Genomic DNA, 19,929 nt, shown 5'->3' on the forward strand with positions numbered 1-19,929 from the left:
AAGTGGCAATAAGTGTGATGTCCTCAGTGGTCAGAGTTCTCCTCTTCTGCAGTTGCCATTGTTTACTTAGGCCTAATGGTACAACAGCTACAGGTGCTCTGTGGATTGTAACAAACTTGAGTCAGACCGTGCCAGAGATTTTTTTTCTTGTTTGTTGTACTGCACTCCCCCTTCAGTAACGTCAGCCAAAATCAGCTGTCACATCCTGTTCCTCACCCATTTCTCTGCCACACCACCCTGATGACCAGGACAAGAGGGTTTTCTGCCCAGCTGGTGGAACAGGAACCACAGAGTGCTCCCTCAGCACGGTACACACGGTCAGACATGGCAGGTGCTGCTTGGCACCCCTGAGCCTTCACACCACTGAAGAGAGATGGAGCGTCACACGTAAGGGAGGGCAGGAGGCTGCTCCAGCCTTGGAAATGCACACCACCACCCCCCACCACCAAGGCCTGGACTCACCAGAGCAGCACGGTGGTGAGACACTTTGCTTGCACAGAACAGCGGCCAACAGGCAGAGCAGAGCATCCTCTCCCACTGGAACGGAATTCAACTGTGTTTGTCACTGCTGTGCTGAACACACCCCACTTGAATGTAAAACCCAGCTAGTTAACTCATATTGAAAGAATCTAACCAGAATATAAACTTGGTCACATATTTGACTCCACTTTGAATGTAAGTAACCTGCCCAAAGCACCCAAGTCAGTTTTCCCTCAATGCAGAGCTGCAGTTTCTGAAGGACTGAACTGAGTGAGGCCTCAGAAAATGAGGGAGGAAATTGAAATGATACAGTTGGCTCTTATAAATTAAAGGAAAGCCTAATACGCATTAAAAGTTTTAGAGATAAAGTGTACAGATCTTCTAGTCTGATGCTTTGAGTTGACTCGTGTACCTAAGCCAGAGACACAAGAAAACATATGAACCTTCATCCATACAAACTGGGGTTTGACAGAAAACAGAATAGAGGATCAGTCTACCAGCTACAGCAGGTATAAAAAAAATCATTTGAAAAGTGAAAGAAAGTCTGCAACTTAAGAGAAACACCAGTCTTTCATTCTGACTTTTTAACCCAAAGAGCAAGTATTGTTTCTAATCACTTTTAGGTAAGTGATGCCTGAAGCATGGTTACTCCTAGTGGGGCTGTGTCAGGACACAGTGACTGCACAGAGGGAAAAAAATACTATTCATTCAACATAAAAACATGGGAGAAGTACTCTGTTCATCTCGTATGCATCACCTAGAAGAGAAACTTTTCCTGTCATTAATCAATCTGCAATTGCCAACTAGTTTAAGAGAAAACGTTGGCAGTAATTGCTCTTTTTAATGTATTTTTATGAAGCTTTTGAACATTTCTGTCCTCAAAGGGCAAGAGACAGTTTATCAAATACACAAAGAACCAATTTCCCTCCATTATATACATTATATACAATTGAGTGTTCAGTTCCTTCATTCTTCTTTCCTTCTAAATGAGACTCTTCATTGTCCGACGTGAATGAAGAAAACCTTCAGTAAAATACCCATCCAGCTCTTCGGCCGTAACGCAGCCTCAGCCACTGGAAACTTCACATGTAAAACAGAACTAACTTCCACTTTTAGTCTATCCCACTTAAACAGTTTCATGACTAGCTTAAGGCTAATTTTTAAAAAATGCAGGTTCTTTTGAAGTCCATTTTTTCTCTTATCTGTCCATTTTTATGGACAATGTCACACAGTAGCAAGTCTCTCTTTTGAGCTCTTAGTCTCTGACGGCTGGAGTTTTGTGGTGTCTTGTCGAGGTAATCCATAAAGGTAAATAGAAACACACACCAGGAGAGCACCCAGGGAGAAGGTAACAGCTGAAAGCAGACAAAAATAGCTTATTTAAATGCCTCCATGTAAGAAGAAATCTTCGGAAGACTAAGCTGTGTAAGTAATTATGATATCTGAACGGCAGTATTAAAGTTACTCAAAACTAAACAGGACAACAAGCTGCTAATAATTCACAGAATGTAGAATTATCCTCTGACACTGAGAACTCTTGAGTGTTTACAGTCCCCACACCATTTCAATTGGTCTCAGATGAGCGAGAACATGGTGATGGTCAGAAAAGCAAGCGTGAGACATCTCCTGTAGCTCCAGATGCCATCTGACAGGCTGACTTTACAATGAACTTAATGATAAAGACACAGTGGACAGGATAAAGTAGCCTGTGGCAAGACACTTTGCCTTTCCTCCCCTAGACTGGGTTAAACACTGTTAATGACGCTTTCACAGAAAGATCACCAGTGCAGATTTGATTTGTGTTAATTATCAAGAAAATGTTCCGCCCAAGTGAGTTTTTAAACTAGTGTTTTTCACCACTTCAGATGTTCTTTTTCAGCCAAACACTGATTACTTTCTCCTTAAGCAAACTTTATGTTTCATCTCACTTATGCCACATCAGACAGCTAGCTTTTCCCCCATCACACCATACCGTCTTTGGATTACAGTAGAAAAGTAAAAAAATACCCCAAACTAACCAGTAACGTACTGAGCAGGAGCTACTGGGTACAGTACTAGACACAGAACTGACCAGGGAGGAAATCCTTTGGAGCTGAAGAACAGCCCAAAGAAATCTGCTGTTTCCCCTCAAAAATATTCCACACATCAGTCATGACCCCAGCTGCGGTTTGACTCACTCTTTAGTGTTGTTGCCAACAGCAAATAGGGAAGGTAAAAGTTAATGCAGTAGTGGGTGTAACTTCATGGGAATGTGGCAAAGCCCTTGCAGGAAGAGCTGAGGAATTCATTTGGCACTGGCTGTACTAAAACCAACAAGAAATGATAACTCATCAAGGTCTCAGGTAAACAGCTCTATCACACACCAAACTGCATCAGAAGGTGATTCATGAATAAAGCCATATAAACTGCAAAGCTGCTTAAATGAGGAAGAACTTTTCCATTTGAGGTTGTAGGATGACTCTGAAAGAGCAACCCGTGAACACCTCTGAAAGCACAGGATCATCAGGCACCTTAGGTAACACAAATTACACATGAGCACACAGGAGTCTCACAGTTAAAACCAGAAAAATGCAAAGATGATGCACACATAGCAACTGCATACAGCCTGCTGGCCGGGATGGAAGCATCCCGGTATGGTCAAATCAAAGGGCAAAAAGGCACTTACTGATCTGGAGGCCAAAGAGGATGACTGATGCCACAGTAGAGAGAACAATGGCTGCTGCTGCAGAAAAGCCTTTCATAATGTTATCTGTGTACTTCACGACGATCGAAGTGTAGAGGCCACCTACGCTGGCGAGAACTGGAAAGGAGGTAACATGTTTCTGTTAGTGAAGGCACAGCAGGTTACTCCTGAAATGATGCATTTTACTCCACTGGTGTACTACTTGTTTGGGCTGTGTTATCCTAATTGGCGATTTAATGTAACATTCAGCAAAATGGGATGGCTACATGGCATCTAATCATCAGATACGACTCATTTAAAGGTGATCTACTCACTTCTCAGTCATTTAGACTGCTATTTCAGCACAATTTTAAATTGAACAAGTCAGTAATTTCCAAGATAATGATACTTTTAACAACCCTCAAAACACAGTAAAGAACAGTGGGTCAGACTGAATTTGTAGCTTCATGCAACCAGTTATATCATAGTTACAAAGGCAAAACAAGGTAATAAGACCCTTAAACCACAAGATACTTACAGATGACAAACCAGACGTAGTATGTATAGCCATAGAAAAACCCTTTCTCAAGAACTTGGGCTCCGTCTGACATGTACACACCAAATAAAGTCACCACAATCCCCGATAAGTACATCTGAATATTCCTCACCCACAAGGAAGTATCTGAACTCTTTAAGACCTTCTCAAAATAAACTCCTAAAAAAAAAAAAAAGAAAATAAAAGGTTTTCAGTGAGATGAAGTGTCATCCTTAATGATTTGTGGTTTGTCGTGTTTTAAAGCCAGACAAGACTACTGGAATCATCTTGTCCTACAGACTTAAGTTTCACAGAAGCTCCCAATGCAGAAGGGCTTAAAAGTACACCCTGCTAACCTGCATCTTCCAGGACATGATCACTTTATTGGCTACATAACATCAAAAATTATTCTATTTCTCTTTACAGTTATTTTAACAATTAACCTCATTGACAAGTGAAACTACTAATTTCTGCTTGATTTGCCAGGCTTCTGTCCAGCAGAGTTTCTTTACAATGCTACACCAGAAAAACAGCATTTCACATTGTCACCTGATATTATATCCCCAGGACAGTATTTATGTATTTGAGTATGACGTAGAAGTTTTTTGTTTGTTTGTTTCCTCTATTGGGATACTTAGCATTAAAAAATTAAAAACAGGGCTGGGACTTTCAGTACTGAGACTGAAATTCCTCGGAAGCCTGGTGCTTGCAGAGTACTTGGCAGGGTGGTGACGTTCCGAAACCACAGCTTCAAGGGACTGCCAGAGCAAACCAAAACCAATGCCTTCTGCTGACTGAAACTACAGATTGGTTTTGAGGCAATGGAATTCACGTTAATCTAAAGCTCCCGTTCACAGTGCCACGCTGGTGAGCATTACTTTTATCCTCTGCATTACTGAAATTCTCCAAATTTCATTATTCTACTTGGGAGGTGTATGTCAGACTAAAAGGCCGACATTTGACAAGGGCATCACGAGCTGCCTTTGTAACCATTGCTCCCATACCAGGACTCTGCTGATCTCTGGAATTTCCCCTGAGTTTCAAAATACAAACCAGTTTGCAGGACTCAGACCTTCTCAGCCGCTTCTATGACTTTCTGGTGTGAGTACTACTGACTAAATGCGTATTGTTGATTAACGTAATCCATGATATTCCATACAATACAAGAAAAGTAACGGGAACTGACAAAGACAGCGTAAAGACCTGTGGCTTAGAAGCCCCAGGCACACACTCCACCTCCTACTCTACCTCCTTAAATCACAGAGTTAGCTCTGAGGAAAGTCTTGCTACTTTTTTATTAATGAAAAATGCGATTTATAATTTCATTCAGTATATGGCGTATTTGTGGTGAATAAATTAGAGAGCATACTTATTTTTCAGGGGTTCAAATAATAATGCCATGTTTCCTTGTCTGTTTTTATCTCATATGAATATACATTTTTAAAGTCTAAACAGCAACAACAAAAAACTACTCTTGTTGATGACTGCAGTGCTTAAAAGAACCCACAGTAATCAAGTTTTCTGCCTGCTGAGAAGACCCACCCTGCACAGCCACATGTAATTAATGTACCAGAAATCTGCCCTGAGCATGAAGCATACTTGTAAACTTTATAACTTGTTATAAAACAAGTAAGGCAATGACATTACGCATTCAGATTCCTGAAAATGCATAAAAATCACTCCACTACGCAGGATGAAAGGAAGAAAGGGTGCTACTTAGGAGAAATTACTCTTCAGTATTGTTTCAAGTCACAAAAAATGTGCCATTGTATATTTGTTCAACGCCTTTATAAGCATTGTTGAGCCCCTTGATACTTGGAAATTATCACATGATCAGCACTTTAAAGCAAAAAACTTTTTTCTAAGTCCAAGGGACAAAACCACATAATTTTTTTATTTTGTTGGAATAAAAGAGAACATTTAACAGTAAGTCCAGAAACTGAAGGTTTGATGCCAAAATAACCCCTTGATGTGGGTGGGGAAAAGAAGAAGAGGAAAGGAGTTTGAATGGGATTTATATTTTCAACATGTAAAGCCCCAAGGGCACAAGGAGCTCCACAGATTAAATACTGTGTCCTCCCAGCTGCCCCAAAGCTACAGCTGTCAGTGAGGAAACACCCAAGCTGCAATCCTTTTGCAGTCCTATGTGTTTAAATCCTCCAGAGCTGCCCGCATCAGCCTGTTCAGTGGTCTGAATCTGCAGACCTTTAGAAGCACAGCTGTCTCCCCACGTTATCAGAGAAAGCCAGAGAGCTTTAGGAGACTCTGAAGGCTTCTACTGTGAATGCTGTATTTGGTCTCATGGCTTGGAAGCATCTACTGAAATAAGTAAATTTATAACCTTCCAGAAAAAGCTGACTGAGCTCTACAGTCTTATTTGTAATAGTATTTCTGCTTCAAAGCACCCACTTCACTGAAAAGACACCGAACAAAAATTACATCCTCCTCCTTCTCCCCCCTGCCAGCCAGAATGTTTTCCAAGAGTAACAAGCATGTATGCACAGCACAAGATTGTTCTTGCAGGACTGTATGGCTCTAGAGGTGTGTGATAGTATAATACCTTGTTTCCTTACAGAGGGAGGGGGAAGAATCCAGTTTAGAGCCAGGGAAACATACCCCTTCCCCCCCCAAGCCAAATTTCAAATTACGTAGGAATTTGTACTTCCTTATTTCTTAGCACCAGCTCACTTGTCCTCCAGTTCTAGTCTCCTTCTGCAGAAGCCAGGGAAAAACTACTCTGAGGGATAATGCTGCTTGAAAAACAAACAAACCAACCAACCCCCAAAAAACCCACAAAAACCACAACAAACCACAAAACCAAACCCCAATAATGAAACACCAAATGAACACCACCTAAAAAAAATTCCTTCCTGGAGTTTGTCTAGGCTTCCTACTACTCATGTTTCTCTCTGCCTTGCTTATGCTCCCTCTGCATCTCAGCTTTCTCACCTACAGGACTACATCAATGTGTATTTTGGGGCTTAGCTAGCACAAGAATTGAACTAGGAGCTCATTTCCTCTGCTAAAAAAATGCAAGTACTACATATAACCACTATAAGGGAGCTATTTACTGTAAAGCCAACTTCATAAAAGTAGATGTACATTAACTAATTGTACTCAGTGAGTAATTATGGGTGTTCCCCACAGTATTATTCTATGCATCTGAAAGAGATGCTTCCACTTGCAAACCAGCCTTCTAAGCTGCATCATATAAAACCAACAGTATGTGCTTGACATCTGGAGTAGTTGTGTCATGAATCTGTCATAATTACTGCAAGCAGAAGGTAATTATGGGCAGAGGGGCTAAAGTACATTTTTATCTTCTAACCAAGGAAGACAAGTAACATAGAAAGTTCTGTTTTAAACATCATGAGTTCTCCAATTATTTTCATGTGACCTGCATACAGAAATAATACTATACCTGCAAATCCTGAACATAATACAGCAACAGCAATCGCTCCAAACCCTAGCCATGGATTCTGCTCCACCTGCAACATCAACCAGTATTTTAAAAAGGACGCAACACTTCAGTAATTTACAGTAATCAATTCCACAGCTACTTCATTAAGTACAGCAAAATTACTAGCATTTGATTACAGTGTAAGATGTACTTGCTTAGCTAGAGCTGCCCTTTGGATTAGCTCGGCGTAGCTGTGTGGGGTTCACTGTCAGTGTGCGCTCTTACCAACCCCTGCAATGCTCAGAGACACCCTCTGCTCGGCTGTGGCCAGTTGTCCCAGCTGTGTGACCTGCCTTTCCCACTAACGCCCCCGATCAGCAACTAAGACCTGAGCAACAGAAGACAGTTGTTTCTTCCTGGAGCGGGATTAGGTCAGTGTCTCCGCAGGGTGCGTTTAAATGTCATACCCACACCCACAAAGCATTAGAGTTTCACTCCTAATTCCGCCAAGTGCTTCAATTCCAAGTTCTCTGCTCCAATGATTACAATGATACCAGGGCCAACTGCTGGAAACACTATTACTCAGATACTCCTATGATGGTGCATTACACCGATTATGATGACTATGGTAATTTATACTAATTGTAGCAATCAGGTGCCTTTCCAAAAAGTGAGACTGGAGCAATACCACAAGCCTGCCTGAACTGGTACACAAGAAATGTGAAAGTGAACAATCCAACAAGCATTTATGCTGTAGATGGAGCAGCTGGACATAGGAAACAGGTACTGCTGTGTGGAATGTGAGAGACCTTGCCTTAACCCCAGCTGCTGTGAAGTGAAATACAAAATATAAGGCAATGAAGTTTATTCTTCATCATGAAGTGACAAAATGTAAACTCTCACCTGTACTTTCGTAGCCTGAGCGGGCTTCCACTGAACAAGGGTAACGCCACCGCACAGCATGAAGACAGAGAACCACTGCAGCTTACTGAGGGTACGGTTTAGCATTAGGACTGTACATAAAGCTGTACAAGGGATCTTCAGCTGGTATGTCACCTAAAGAAGACGGGAACACCACAGAGGATGCGGTTTTATAAACTCCTCCAAACCCATGAAAATAAAATAGAAAACTCAACCACAGAGTGACAAATTAAACTCTATATTCATTGATTTCCTACAGATCCTTGGGGTTTCGTACCATTGCCAACTGCAACAATGTGAATTTGAAGTGATGCCAGCAGTGAGTGGGTTAGCTCAGAAAACCAGAGCTCTCCAACAGAGCGCACACTCAATAAAAGCCAAGCAATGCTTAGTTACAACACTAAAGCTGAAGAGAGTACCCTGTGCTAGGCAGACAGACACCCTGGTACACATGACGCATGGAACAGTACAGAGAAATGTATCCACAGATGAGTTACTGACAAAAACACTATTACCTGGTAAACCGCTGCATCCAAGTTGCTAAGAGCCACAAATGCCATATTGTTTTGGAGAGCATACACCAAGGATGGAACACTTAATTTTAGCAATTCTGTAGGACTTCCAAATACATTTTCTTTTAAAGATGTTATTAATCTTGCCAGACTTCCAGTTTCTCTGCAAAATAAAAATATTAATATAACTAAGTGCTCTCTTAAACTGGTATTTGAAAACACAAATCAAATCAATGAATCCTTTGGGACGGCTGAAAATTTGTTCTCAACAATTAGTTGTACCTTCTGCTCATTAAAGAAAAATTAACTCGGAAAAAACAGTGAGGTTTATCAACAAGTTCAGCCCCTGAAGGTGAAGACGACATTTTGGAATTAGGTTAGATGCATTAATGTGCAATAAATTAAACAAGAACCATGAACACTGTAACCAGTGGAATAAGTTGCTAAGTATATAGGCAATGGAACAGAAGGCTGTTGTCATGTTCCCCTGCCTTTTTTTTCTTTTTGCTACTAATATTTGTGTGTGATGTCAAATGCCCGTGATTTTCCAGACCCCCTTTAAACTGGGACTCACAGTACATTACAAAAAATTATATCCTTGTGCACTACTGAGCTGTAAACACTTCTCATTCCTCAGCCACCCCTGGGCTCCTCTTCTCTCCTGTGCTGCAGGAGATGCTGGGCCAGCACCAGCAGACATGTGAAGAAGTGTGACAGGACGTGTGGTGGCTCCCTGTTGCCTTGCACCTTCACACATCTCCTTCACATAATTACAGTGTGTGCAAGAGCAGGCAACGGGGAGGAACATGCTGCTTCTTGTTGCCATGCCCATTTGCGGTTTGCTCCTCAGCTTATCACAGCTGACCTCTGCATTGCTAGCTCTCCCTTACCATTCGTACATCAACCTGATATTTCTCGCTTGTCACTGCTGCTAAAGTCCTCCAGTTCCCTTCCCAGCAATCCTCCAGTCCCATGTTCGCTCTCTTCCATTCTTCTCCTTCTTAGCCACCGACAAATACCAACATCCAAAATCACTCCTGCCTGCTCCCACAGGCCTCTCTACTTGCATCCTGTATTGCTCTTGAGTTGAAAACTCCTTTTGCTTCCCTCACACACACATAGGAAGGAATGGCTCACCTCCACCTCAGTGCCCCAGGAGCCCAATTCCCCACATTTCACTCAGGTCCCAACTTCTTGTTTACAAGTGTATCAATACTTATTAAAAGGAAATCTACCTGCCCCAAACTCTCGTTATGCAAAATGAACAATCTCTCTATGCCCCAGGCTCCTTCATTAAACACCTTGTTCCTGCATATTCTCCATTCCAGATCAACCCCTGACTCTGTGCTCCAGATTCTTAGACTCTACCTCTCCGAAATTTATGGACTCTACCATCTCATGATCCTTCTATCCAAGTTTCTCTCCTCCCTTCCCTTCCTCCTTGCTTGGCACCAAGATATACCTGCTTTTCTCCTCCTTTTGTGGTGAGAGCTGTCTTTACACAGGCAGCTGCAAGGGATTCTTTTTGTCATTTTCCCATAACAAAGAGCAAACACGAAAAACCAGTATTGGAGCAGAACAGTTACCAAACAGAGGTGAGCCTGGTTTCCCACACTCTTGCTGTGCAAGTGAGGTCACATGTGAAGTGCTTTCCTAACTTCAGGGGATTCTCTGCTTGGGACAGACCCGGTGACCCTGAGCACGTCACACAGGTGTCTTTTGCCACAAGGAACAACCATTGACATTAAAATCTATAGACATGTAGCACTTAAAGTATAGTTTGCAATACGATGAAGGGGAAGATTTCATGTTACAGCTCACCGTGGTTAATGACACGAGACACAGAACTGCGTAAAATGTTATGAGTCATTGACATTACAGGAAAAACTGTTCGTTTACTTATTCCACAATGTATTTATTGTATTGCCCAGCATTGGGAGATAAGATGTACAAGAAATCATAGAGCTCCTGGTAATACCCAAGTAAAGCTGGACTAAGGCTGGACTAATGACTATCCAACGTCTGCAAATAAAATGTAATACAGTTCTACTCCGTGAGAATAAGTAAAAATACACCACACAGTACTGGCTGCTTCTATTTATCAATACTAAGGTGGGCTGTCAAACAAGCAAATAGTATTTAAGCTATACCTGCTTCTGTTCCAGACCATGCTCATTGAATTATTAATAGCTGATCACACATTTAAAGTCATATCACAGCAGTAATTGTAGTTTCTGTCTACTTTGACTTCTAGCACGAAATTTCAGCAATGAAGAATGACAGATGTCCAGTAAGCACCATCTCCACTTTAGTTTTTGAGAACAAGAAGATTAAATATCTAACAGTTCATCTTTGCAGCAGGTGTGCTTTCTGAAGCACGCACTTACCAAGAATCTCTAAGTTGGCTACAGTACAAAGATCATGTGAAGACAGATTTAAATCTACACAAAAAATAATTTAAAACAAGCCTCTGTGTAAAGCTGATAATGCAAAATAAGGTGCCCAAAGATGTACACCGCATAATCAAATAAGAAAATAAAAACTGCTCTAGCCTGAATTCAGCATTCTTGATGTTGATCTAGATTTGACTTTAAAAACATATTCTGTTTTCTTCATAGGTCTCAATAGGTGACAGATGCTAATGACAATCAGTTCTGCAACAGAAACATTGCATTTGTTAGAAAACCTAAAGTTAAAACCAGAGTTTGCAAATCAGCTTTACTTTTCTTCATCCATTGTTAGGAAATTATGTACCACCTAAGAATGTAGACAACGTAATTACCAGATGGTCAAATAGACTTTAAATAAATATAAGAAGTTGAGAGTTCTGTTGAGTATATAATTAACATAGCTTAAACTATCATAAACTTCCCTCTTGAAAGACAATCTTTTGGCATTCATCCATTCAATGTGCCTTCTGGGAGACAACTCAAAAGTAAACGCAGCAAAGGCACAGAGTAATAACGTGTAAGAAAACAAATCCTGCAGCCGGAACAACACGAGCCATACTCCAGTATCCTGTACATTGCAGGAACCAACACTGGCTGTTTCAAACAGGCACTCAAAAATATCTTGCTGTACGGAAAAAAAACCAGACTGTATTCTATCTTTTAACTGGTTATTAAGCTACCAATTCACCTTGCCTTAGATGAGACAAATAGGACTTTAAAACCAGAGGAAGTTGTCAAGGAGATTCTGCCAGAAACTATGCTGTAATTTATGTTGTTTGGCATATTTGTAAGTGATCTAAAATGGAAGATCACTAGAAAACTGGCAAATTTTGCTGATTATACTCAATTATATGTGATACTGAAAACTTTCAATAGTTGCTGAAGAGTCTCTCACTACACTGAGTAGAATTCACCGGATCTTTTGCCACCTGAGAAATAGCTCAGTTATCTGGACAGCAAAAGAAGGCGTCCAGATCCACAAGCAAGACACCCTACCAAGAGGAGGTGAGCACGGCCTGATGAATAGTGTTTGTTGGTCCTCATCTCTCAACTAGGGAGGAAAAAACCCCACTAGCTGACCAGATCAGAATAGATATTGTAACCATCAAAAAGCTCAGCAAGTCAGATTCATCCCATTTTAATCAGCAAGTAAAACTCAGCTGTCAATAAATGAGGTTGAATCATAGGAAATGACAACAACAAAACACCACGACCACCTCTAAACCAGTTATGGGCATTTTGGAAAAGATGCAAGCAGCTGAAAGACCCAGCTCAAGGCTCAGTTGTGTTCAGAGAAATGAGCAGAACATTAGGAAACCTTAGGAAAGGAACCAAGACCAAGACAGAAAGCACCTTCACCCCTCTGCCTAATGCCACTGCACGGTCACACCCTGAATGCTGCATACAGCAGTGGATCCTGTTTCAAAAGGGATCTAACAATCCTGGAAATGCTGTGGAGATGGGTACAAGGACGACCACAGAAAAATGAGTCAAGGACTCCCAGCTTAGAAAATAAATGAGTGATGAAAGCACAATACAAATCTATAGAGATATGAAAATAAAAGTGAAGGGGAAAAGATTGTTCATGATGTCTGCCAGCACAAGGAGACAGAATCCAGTGAAACTGCTAGATGAAGTGTTTACTAAAAAGTACTTTCTCATATACCATGTAATTATACTGCAGAAGTCATTTCACAGGTACAATAGGGACTAACAGTTCAAAAAGAAACTGGATAATCCCGGCAAGGACAAGACTGTCAGGGGCTACAGCCACAGTGAGCACCAGTCTCCAGGCTGGGAAATCCGCATGCTTCTGCTTGTGCTCACCCTATTGCTCCAGGCATCCCCTGCTGACTCCTGTAAAAGGGAAGACAATGGGCCACATGGGTTCCTGGCTGTGCAGGGCTGTTCTAAAAGCATAACAGATATCCCAGTTAAAAGTAATTGTCTTTTTAATTATTTCAAGCAAAAAAGACCATTTGTACATTTGATGAACACAGTATTTCTGAACCTTAATGAAACACAGATTGCTTGCCCTGCTGAACCAGGCCTCTCTGGTATGCTATAAACAGCTCAGGTCCCAAGTGCACAGGAACAGATTTGAGAAGTTCCACACCCAGGTGGGGCCACCCACAGGTCCCTCACTACGGAGAACCATGGGCTGCTGCAGCCTCCAGACAGCACATGGGTCAGGATCCCCGCTGGCCACAGTGCGGTCACAACCACACCACAGCCACTCGCCAGCACAGATGCTTCTGCCAACATTTTGTGCTGGCAGAGAGAGAAGCCCCGGGTGCATAAATTTGCCGCCGGTCACACTTGCCTTTTCTAACACATTACATTTTAATGAAAGGTTAAATGAAAGGCCGTTTGTCACAGTTGTCTTACCAAATTCGAATATTGTCTCATTTCTAAAGCAAATAAAATACCGTTTTGATGTTAAGTAGAAAAGATCTGATCAAAATCTGAAGTACACCATGTGACTTCATGATGCTCTAGCATGAAACGGCCAGCCTTCTGATGTACCAAAAGCCACAAAGAGATAAGCAGAGACCCTGAAAGAACAAATTCTACCAGAACAGCAAGAACTGGGATTTGGAAAAGTCTGGAGTACAAAGATTCTTCCAAGAAAGGATGCAGGACAGGGAAGCTGAGAGGAAAGAAAGCAGACTGATGGCTTTCCTACTTCAGATGCTCACATGTGGACTAAAGTTCTAGTTCTTAGCAACAGTCTGGGATTACAGAAATTCTTAATATTTTTTGACCAGCCTTTCAGCTTTGATTCCCCAAGTTAACAGAGGCACCAAAATGTCTGTAACATTGTCTGGGAAAATTCATGAGTAGGAACATTACAATTTTACATAACTCAGTAGACAACAGCTGGCAGTCCAGCTTTCATCTACCCCAACATTTTAAAGACCCAAAACATCGCAGATAACCCGTGCTGACATTTTGAACCTATGCCAAAGCATACAAAACCAGAAAATATGCAGAAAGGACACACCTGAACATTGTGGTGTTCTCAAAGCAGTTTCAGTTGAGGAGGACTCACAGGACTCACCAGCTCTAAAATTACTCTTCCACAGCATGACTCTCCAGCCACGTTCTCACCTGTATCTGTACTTCAGTATCTGAGAATCTGAGGTTAGAAGTCAGGATTCATTTTCAAAATACTCATTAGCATTCCCATACTTACTTAGCCAAGATGCCCACACTCAAGAACAGCTTGATAACTTCAGTGATGCACACAGCCGTCGTTGAGAAGTACAGTTCTGTCTCCACCGTCCTTGTGTACCGCAACGCGACTGTGTACGTGGCAGCAACCAGGGTCATCACTGTCAGGCAGTATAACTTGAAGAGTAAGCTGACATTTTCTGAAAGAAAACAAAGATGATGACTCAGCATGCCCTTCGTTTTAATTTAGTAACTGAAACAGCATGTTCTCCAGCTGGAGGACTGTATCAAATACTACCCTGGCAGGACACAATAATTACAGTGTTGTGAAACACCTCCTATAAAACATGCAAATTAAATTTTCAAGTCACTTCTCAAATAAGCTTGTATAGGAAATCCGAGTATTTGCAAATAAGATGTCCTCTTTCCCTCATAACCATCCTTCATTCTAGAAAATATAATCATAGACTAATATTTACTAACATGAATCAAAAAGTCTTTCTGTGCTTTCCTGCTCTTCAGCTGACAGTAAGTGCTTGCTCTGAAACAGAAGCCCATCCCCTCCACATAGTATACTGAGGTCCGACACAGAGAGTGTTGGCACACTAGTAAAACCAGAGAGAGAGAGGAAAAGTTCTCTATCAGCAAAGAACAGGATCAATCTAACAAATCTTAACAAATAAGACAATATTTCCTTCAGCCTTATATTCTACCTAAGTTAGTAAGAGAAAAGCGTTTTGCTCAGAACAGCGATGGGGCTTCACACAAAGGGCTTTCTTGAAAAATTATTTATTTTAGAAAACACTAAGGTTGCAGTTATTCACGTAAATCAAACCACACGGGGATTATGTCTCATCTGTGTTACTGCCTTTATCTTCCCTGCTCCTGGCCTTCTACAACAACAGCAATTCTTGTAGCAGTTTTGCCCTGGACCAAGCCGGATCCTGCCTGATTTGGGAGTCAGCCTGTTGCAGGTCCACTGGCGAAAGGCAGTTTTTCATACAGCCACCTTACTCTAAGGCCCCAGAGTTCCATCAAGCGGACAAAGGTCTCAGAGTTCCATCAGGTTGACATGGCCAAGCCACGCCAGTTCATTCCCACCTCAGAGAATGGCCAAAACTGCATCCGTACCGGTGAAGAGAACAGCACGGGGCTCCAAGCGGGGCTTTTCTACACAAACACCTGACCTACAACATGTGACATTAGCAAACGTGTGGTGTCCACAAAACCACATCTCAAACTGGCAAATTTTTCTTTGTTATGTATGGCACCTGACGGGCGGATGTTGGCCATTCAGCAGCACCTTCTGGGACATTATCTGTCGTGTTCTGAATATCCTAAATAAATGTAGTTTAATTGGTAGAAGTTTATGTTCCTCTGCTGATTAGGTTATGAGCTAACAGATAAGCTCCAGGCAGATTTGTAATAACTTTGTTCATTCAATATGGGAATGAATTGCTGAACCCAGTGCAATCAATGTTTTGGTTCGTTTTTCTTTCAAGACAGTGATGTCTTCTATTGCATAATATTTCTGCAAGGTACGGTTAATACCTCCTGCTGCTGCAATCACTTAAATTAGCTATTTCCTTACAGATAAAAATCTTACCCACGTCAGTAACCACTTTTAAAAGGTAGAGCCAATTATTTTTTGGACTAACAATGCTTAAAAGAGACTTACAAACTTAATCCATTTTTAAATTAAGTTTGGACTGAGGGCAGGGTGGGGGGAGAGGAAGGCAGTGGGAATCCAAGGGCATAACCGCCAGGAAATAAAATTAACCCAGTCCAGTTTCACAAAAAAATGTATTTTCTACTATGGTTTCTGTCAGCAGTAACATGTCATTAACAATGTGCTTTTACACATTAAGATGTTAAGCCTATGTGCTACTGAAGATGAGACTGAGGGGAGACCTCATCGTGGTCTACAGCTTCCTCACAAGGGGAAGAGGAGGGGCAGGCACTGAACTCTTCTCTTTAGTGACCAATGACAGAACCCAAGGGAGTGGCAGGAAGATGTGCCAGGAGAGGTTTAGGTTGGACATGAGGAAAAGGTTCTTCACCCAGAGGGTGGTGGAGCACTGGAACAGGCTCCCCAGGGAGGTGTCACAGCCCCAAGCCTGACAGTGTTCAAGAGACTGGACAACGTCCTCAGACACATGGTGTGAACTGTGAGGTTGTCATACGCCAGGACAAGAGTTGCACTCCACGATCCTTGTGGGTCCCTTCCAACTCAGGACATTCTATGATTCTATGAGCTAAAACTACATTTAACACTTGCCTATATTAACTAGTCTTAAAAAAAAAAAAAAAAGCAGCCTCAATTTGGCAACAGTTTGCAAACTTGAGTAAATCAAATGCAGCAGAACATGATAATGAATGTAGTAACTGTACTAGATCGTCCTAGTGATATGTTAAAAGCAATCTGTAGTTAAGTTTTCAGCCAGAATACTTCTCCAGTCTGGCTCACATGTCTGCCCCAGTACCAGTGCAGCACTGGGGGCAGAAGGAAAGTGTAGCTCGAGCACCCATAGCTTCTGCTGCTAAGCCTGAACTTATACCAGCTTTAAAAAAAAAAAAAATCTGAGCTGAAAGCAGCTGTTGTTTGTTTCTCTCCCAGAGTTTCTCTCACTGGCTTCAGCATATCCTCTCAAATGAACCGATTCCAGCAAAAGGGACCAGACAGGCCCAAAGCCTCGGGATATAAACGCAGAGCCTCCCACACATCTCCACAGCTCATCTGACCACCCTGCCAGGGCTCTTCTCTGCAGCGGCCCAAGGCCAAGCCCAGCGCCTGCCGAGCCCAGCGGGCACCTCAGCGCAGCCTCGCCCGCTGCCGCACCCCCGGCTCCGGGCCCTTCTCCTCCGGGGGCCTCGTCCCCCACAGCCGAGCAGCCCTGTGCAAGGCGTCACCTTCCCGAAGGCTTTAAACCCGCCCGGCTCGCCCGAGTGCCCGGCTCCGGCACGGCCGTGGCTCCGGCACCTCTGCTCGCCCTCCAGCTGAACCCCAGGGGCCGGCGGCGATTTTAGGGACACCCGCAGGGTGGGTGCCCGTGTGCGCTGACCAGCTGGGCCTCACAGCCTCGGGCTGAGCCCCCAGAACGTTGCGCCGCGTCCAAACGCCCCCGGAGCACGAACCGGCGCCGCCGCTCCTCAGGCGGCCGCGGCTGGCCCTAAAGGCGGGGGAGCCACCGGTGCCCGGCGAGCCCCGGCCCGGGAGCACCCGGCGCCCCCCACACGCCAGAGAAGCGGCAGTGCCGCCGCCCGGCCTCGCAGCCCCGGCCAGGCCGGGCACACGGAGAGGGAGCGCAGCGGGGGGGGCGGGAAGGCGGGGCGGAGAGCCCCTCCCCGGATCGGCCCCGCGCCCCCTCACAGCTCCTTCCCCCCGCGCCCGCGGTGGTAGCGCTCAGCACCGCAGCCCCCGGCGGGGAAGACAGTTCCATTTCCTCCAGGGCGGGGGAAACAGGAGAGAGCCGCCGGTCCGCTTCGTCTTTGTGGGGGGCGGAACCGGCCCCCTTGCCTGGCCGTAGCTCCCTCCGGGAGCCGCGGTGCCTCTCACCGACCCGCGCCGCCGCCCTCACCTTTCGAAGGCGACATCGTGCCGGCTGAAGGCGCCAGGACCGCCGGGCCGGAGCCGCCCGCCGTGCCCCGCCGCTCCGCCCATCACACCATAGAGAGTGGCGCGGCCGCCTAGAGCGCCCGCCTCACTGCGTTTCACCATAGAGTCGGAGGTCCGTCTCGCCTAGACAGTCTCTCTCGCCCCCTCCCGGGAGGCGCATCCTTACTGAATAAATACACTTGTACCTGGGTGTTTATCTCTCTTCGTAAGCTCTGTCCGGCTAGTTGGTTCCTCAGAGCGGCCCTGAAGGATCCGTCACCCCCACCTCGGGCCCGCCTGTGAGCAGTGCTTGGAGACGGGGTGCTCGGGGTCTGGGAAGGGAGCGGTGTTTTAACCAGGCCTAAAACCACCGACTGACTCTAATTAGCGTATCGATGCATGTAAATTATCGAGTGAAGTTCAAGGAATTCAAGTCAAACATGCTGCAATCTGCGCATCTCCCGCTGGCTATGTACCCGTCTTGTGCTCCCTGAACAACAAAATTAAGGAAAAAGACCCCAAACCCGCTACAAATTCAAAGGGCGCCAGTGCGCTGTGACGAGCTGCCCTCTAAATAACCCTAAAGCCTGGTAACCGCCAGCGTTGTGTTTTGTCACCGAGCCCTGGCTCTTCTCCCAGGCAGTCAGCAATAGGACAAGGGGGCAGGGGCTCCAACTCTGCCAGGGGAAATTTAGGCTTGATATTAGAAAGAAATTCTTTACAGAGAGAGTGGTCAGGCATTGGAATGGCCTGCCCAGGGAGGTGTTGGACTCACTGTCCCTGGAGGTTTTTAAACTGAGATTGGACATGGCACTTAGTGCCATGATCTAGTAAATGGACCGAAGCTGGACCAAGGGTTGGACTTGATGATCTCTGAGGTCTTTTCCAACCCAGTCGATTCTGTGATTCTTTGAGGAAAAAGGGGTCACCCACTTAAAAACTCAGGTTCAAATGGGCATCAACTGAACGTTGTCTCCCCTTTCACAGAATCACAGAATGGCTGGGGTTGGAAGGGACCTCTGAAGATGTCTAGTCCAACACACCTGCTAAAGCAGGTTCACCCTGAGCACATCACGCAGGGTTGTGTCCAGGAGGATCTTGAATGTCTAAAACCATTTTGAAAATTAGCCTTTTTTTTTTTTTTTTCTGAAATATTTTATTGGTAGTAAACCCCCAGGGCTCCCACACACGTATTTCTCATTGCAGTAGTACGTACCCTCATATTTCTGCCGTGCCAAAACCAAGATGATTACACTTGCATTCCCTAGTGTTTTACAATACTACAGTAGCTTCTCCAAATGGAAAAGGGTAAGTGCAACAAAACAGATTTTCACTTATCAGTTTTCTTTTAAATAGATGTATTTCTGTATTCTTAAAATACCACTTTGTTGGTCAAAGTAAGAACTTTAATATAAAAGGTTCAAAGGAAATGATGATAAAAATACCTGGAGATGACAGCAACAAGTATTTCATGAAGCAGCAATAGGGTGTTTTCTCAGGAGAAGAAAAACCAAACTGCACCTGGTAATAGCATTCATGGGGTTTTTTTTAATAAATCTAAAAACTGGTGCCAGCTCATGATTGAAAAAACATGGAAGAGCAGCACACCCAGCTGTTATTGATCAGTTTTTACAAAAGAGGATATCATTTAGTGGAAACTATCTAACTTTTTTTTGCTCTCCTGTCCCGGTCCTTTTATTGAGTGGATTTGTCCCAGTTGTAGAACTTTAAAAAGTGAAGCCTTGGAGACAGCCAGATGAAAAGTGAATACAACTCTGTACAATCCCACAGAAAAAAATCACCCAGCAGCTTGAATCTTCAAGCTTTATTATCACAAGTTTGTATAACGATGACCCAGGAAACCATGATGCACCACTCTGCACCTGACCGAAAAAGAGACGTAGAAACCTTACTACGTCCTGTGCAATCACAGTTTCACACCTGGACATTTTGCAGATAATAACTGGTGGAGCTTCTTCTTGTTGTGAAGTCTCTCTGTTCTAAAGCACTCCCTATTCCCATTTGAGAAGATGTTTCATCTTAAAGCTCAATGACAGCACTAATGGGCAGGCCCAAGGACCCCAACTGATGTAATTTTGCTGGCTTTACCTTCTTGATGATTCTGTTTTAAGGGTCGAGCTGTGAGATTCAGGTGACTCTGTTGGGATCAGTTTTATTTCACACCAATGGAAATTACGCC

General features: G+C 43.7%; 1 protein-coding gene across 2 annotated transcripts; it reads right to left on the reverse strand.

Annotated features, from left to right (window-relative positions):
• Window positions 1-1,287: 1,287 nt before the first annotated feature.
• SLC35A1 (solute carrier family 35 member A1) lies at window positions 1,288-17,860 on the reverse strand. 2 transcript variants are annotated; one of them, XM_082048539.1, is made up of 8 exons: window positions 17,713-17,860; window positions 14,157-14,334; window positions 8,514-8,673; window positions 7,981-8,133; window positions 7,099-7,165; window positions 3,681-3,857; window positions 3,146-3,280; window positions 1,288-1,835 (listed from the first exon to the last, which is right to left on the reverse strand). In XM_082048539.1, exons 1-8 carry the CDS (start codon window positions 17,726-17,728, stop codon window positions 1,705-1,707), a joined length of 1,017 nt encoding a protein of 338 aa, XP_081904665.1. In that variant the 5' UTR covers window positions 17,729-17,860; the 3' UTR covers window positions 1,288-1,704. The 2 variants fall into 2 exon arrangements, with proteins under 2 accessions (XP_081904665.1, XP_081904666.1); XM_082048540.1 differs by lacking the exon at window positions 17,713-17,860 and adding an exon at window positions 13,965-14,091 and having other exon boundaries at window positions 14,157-14,284.
• Between the last annotated feature and the right edge of the window lie 2,069 nt (window positions 17,861-19,929).

Source organism: Streptopelia decaocto (genome assembly GCF_964273445.1).
Source record: "Streptopelia decaocto genome assembly, chromosome: 3".
NCBI lineage: Eukaryota > Metazoa > Chordata > Aves > Columbiformes > Columbidae > Streptopelia > Streptopelia decaocto.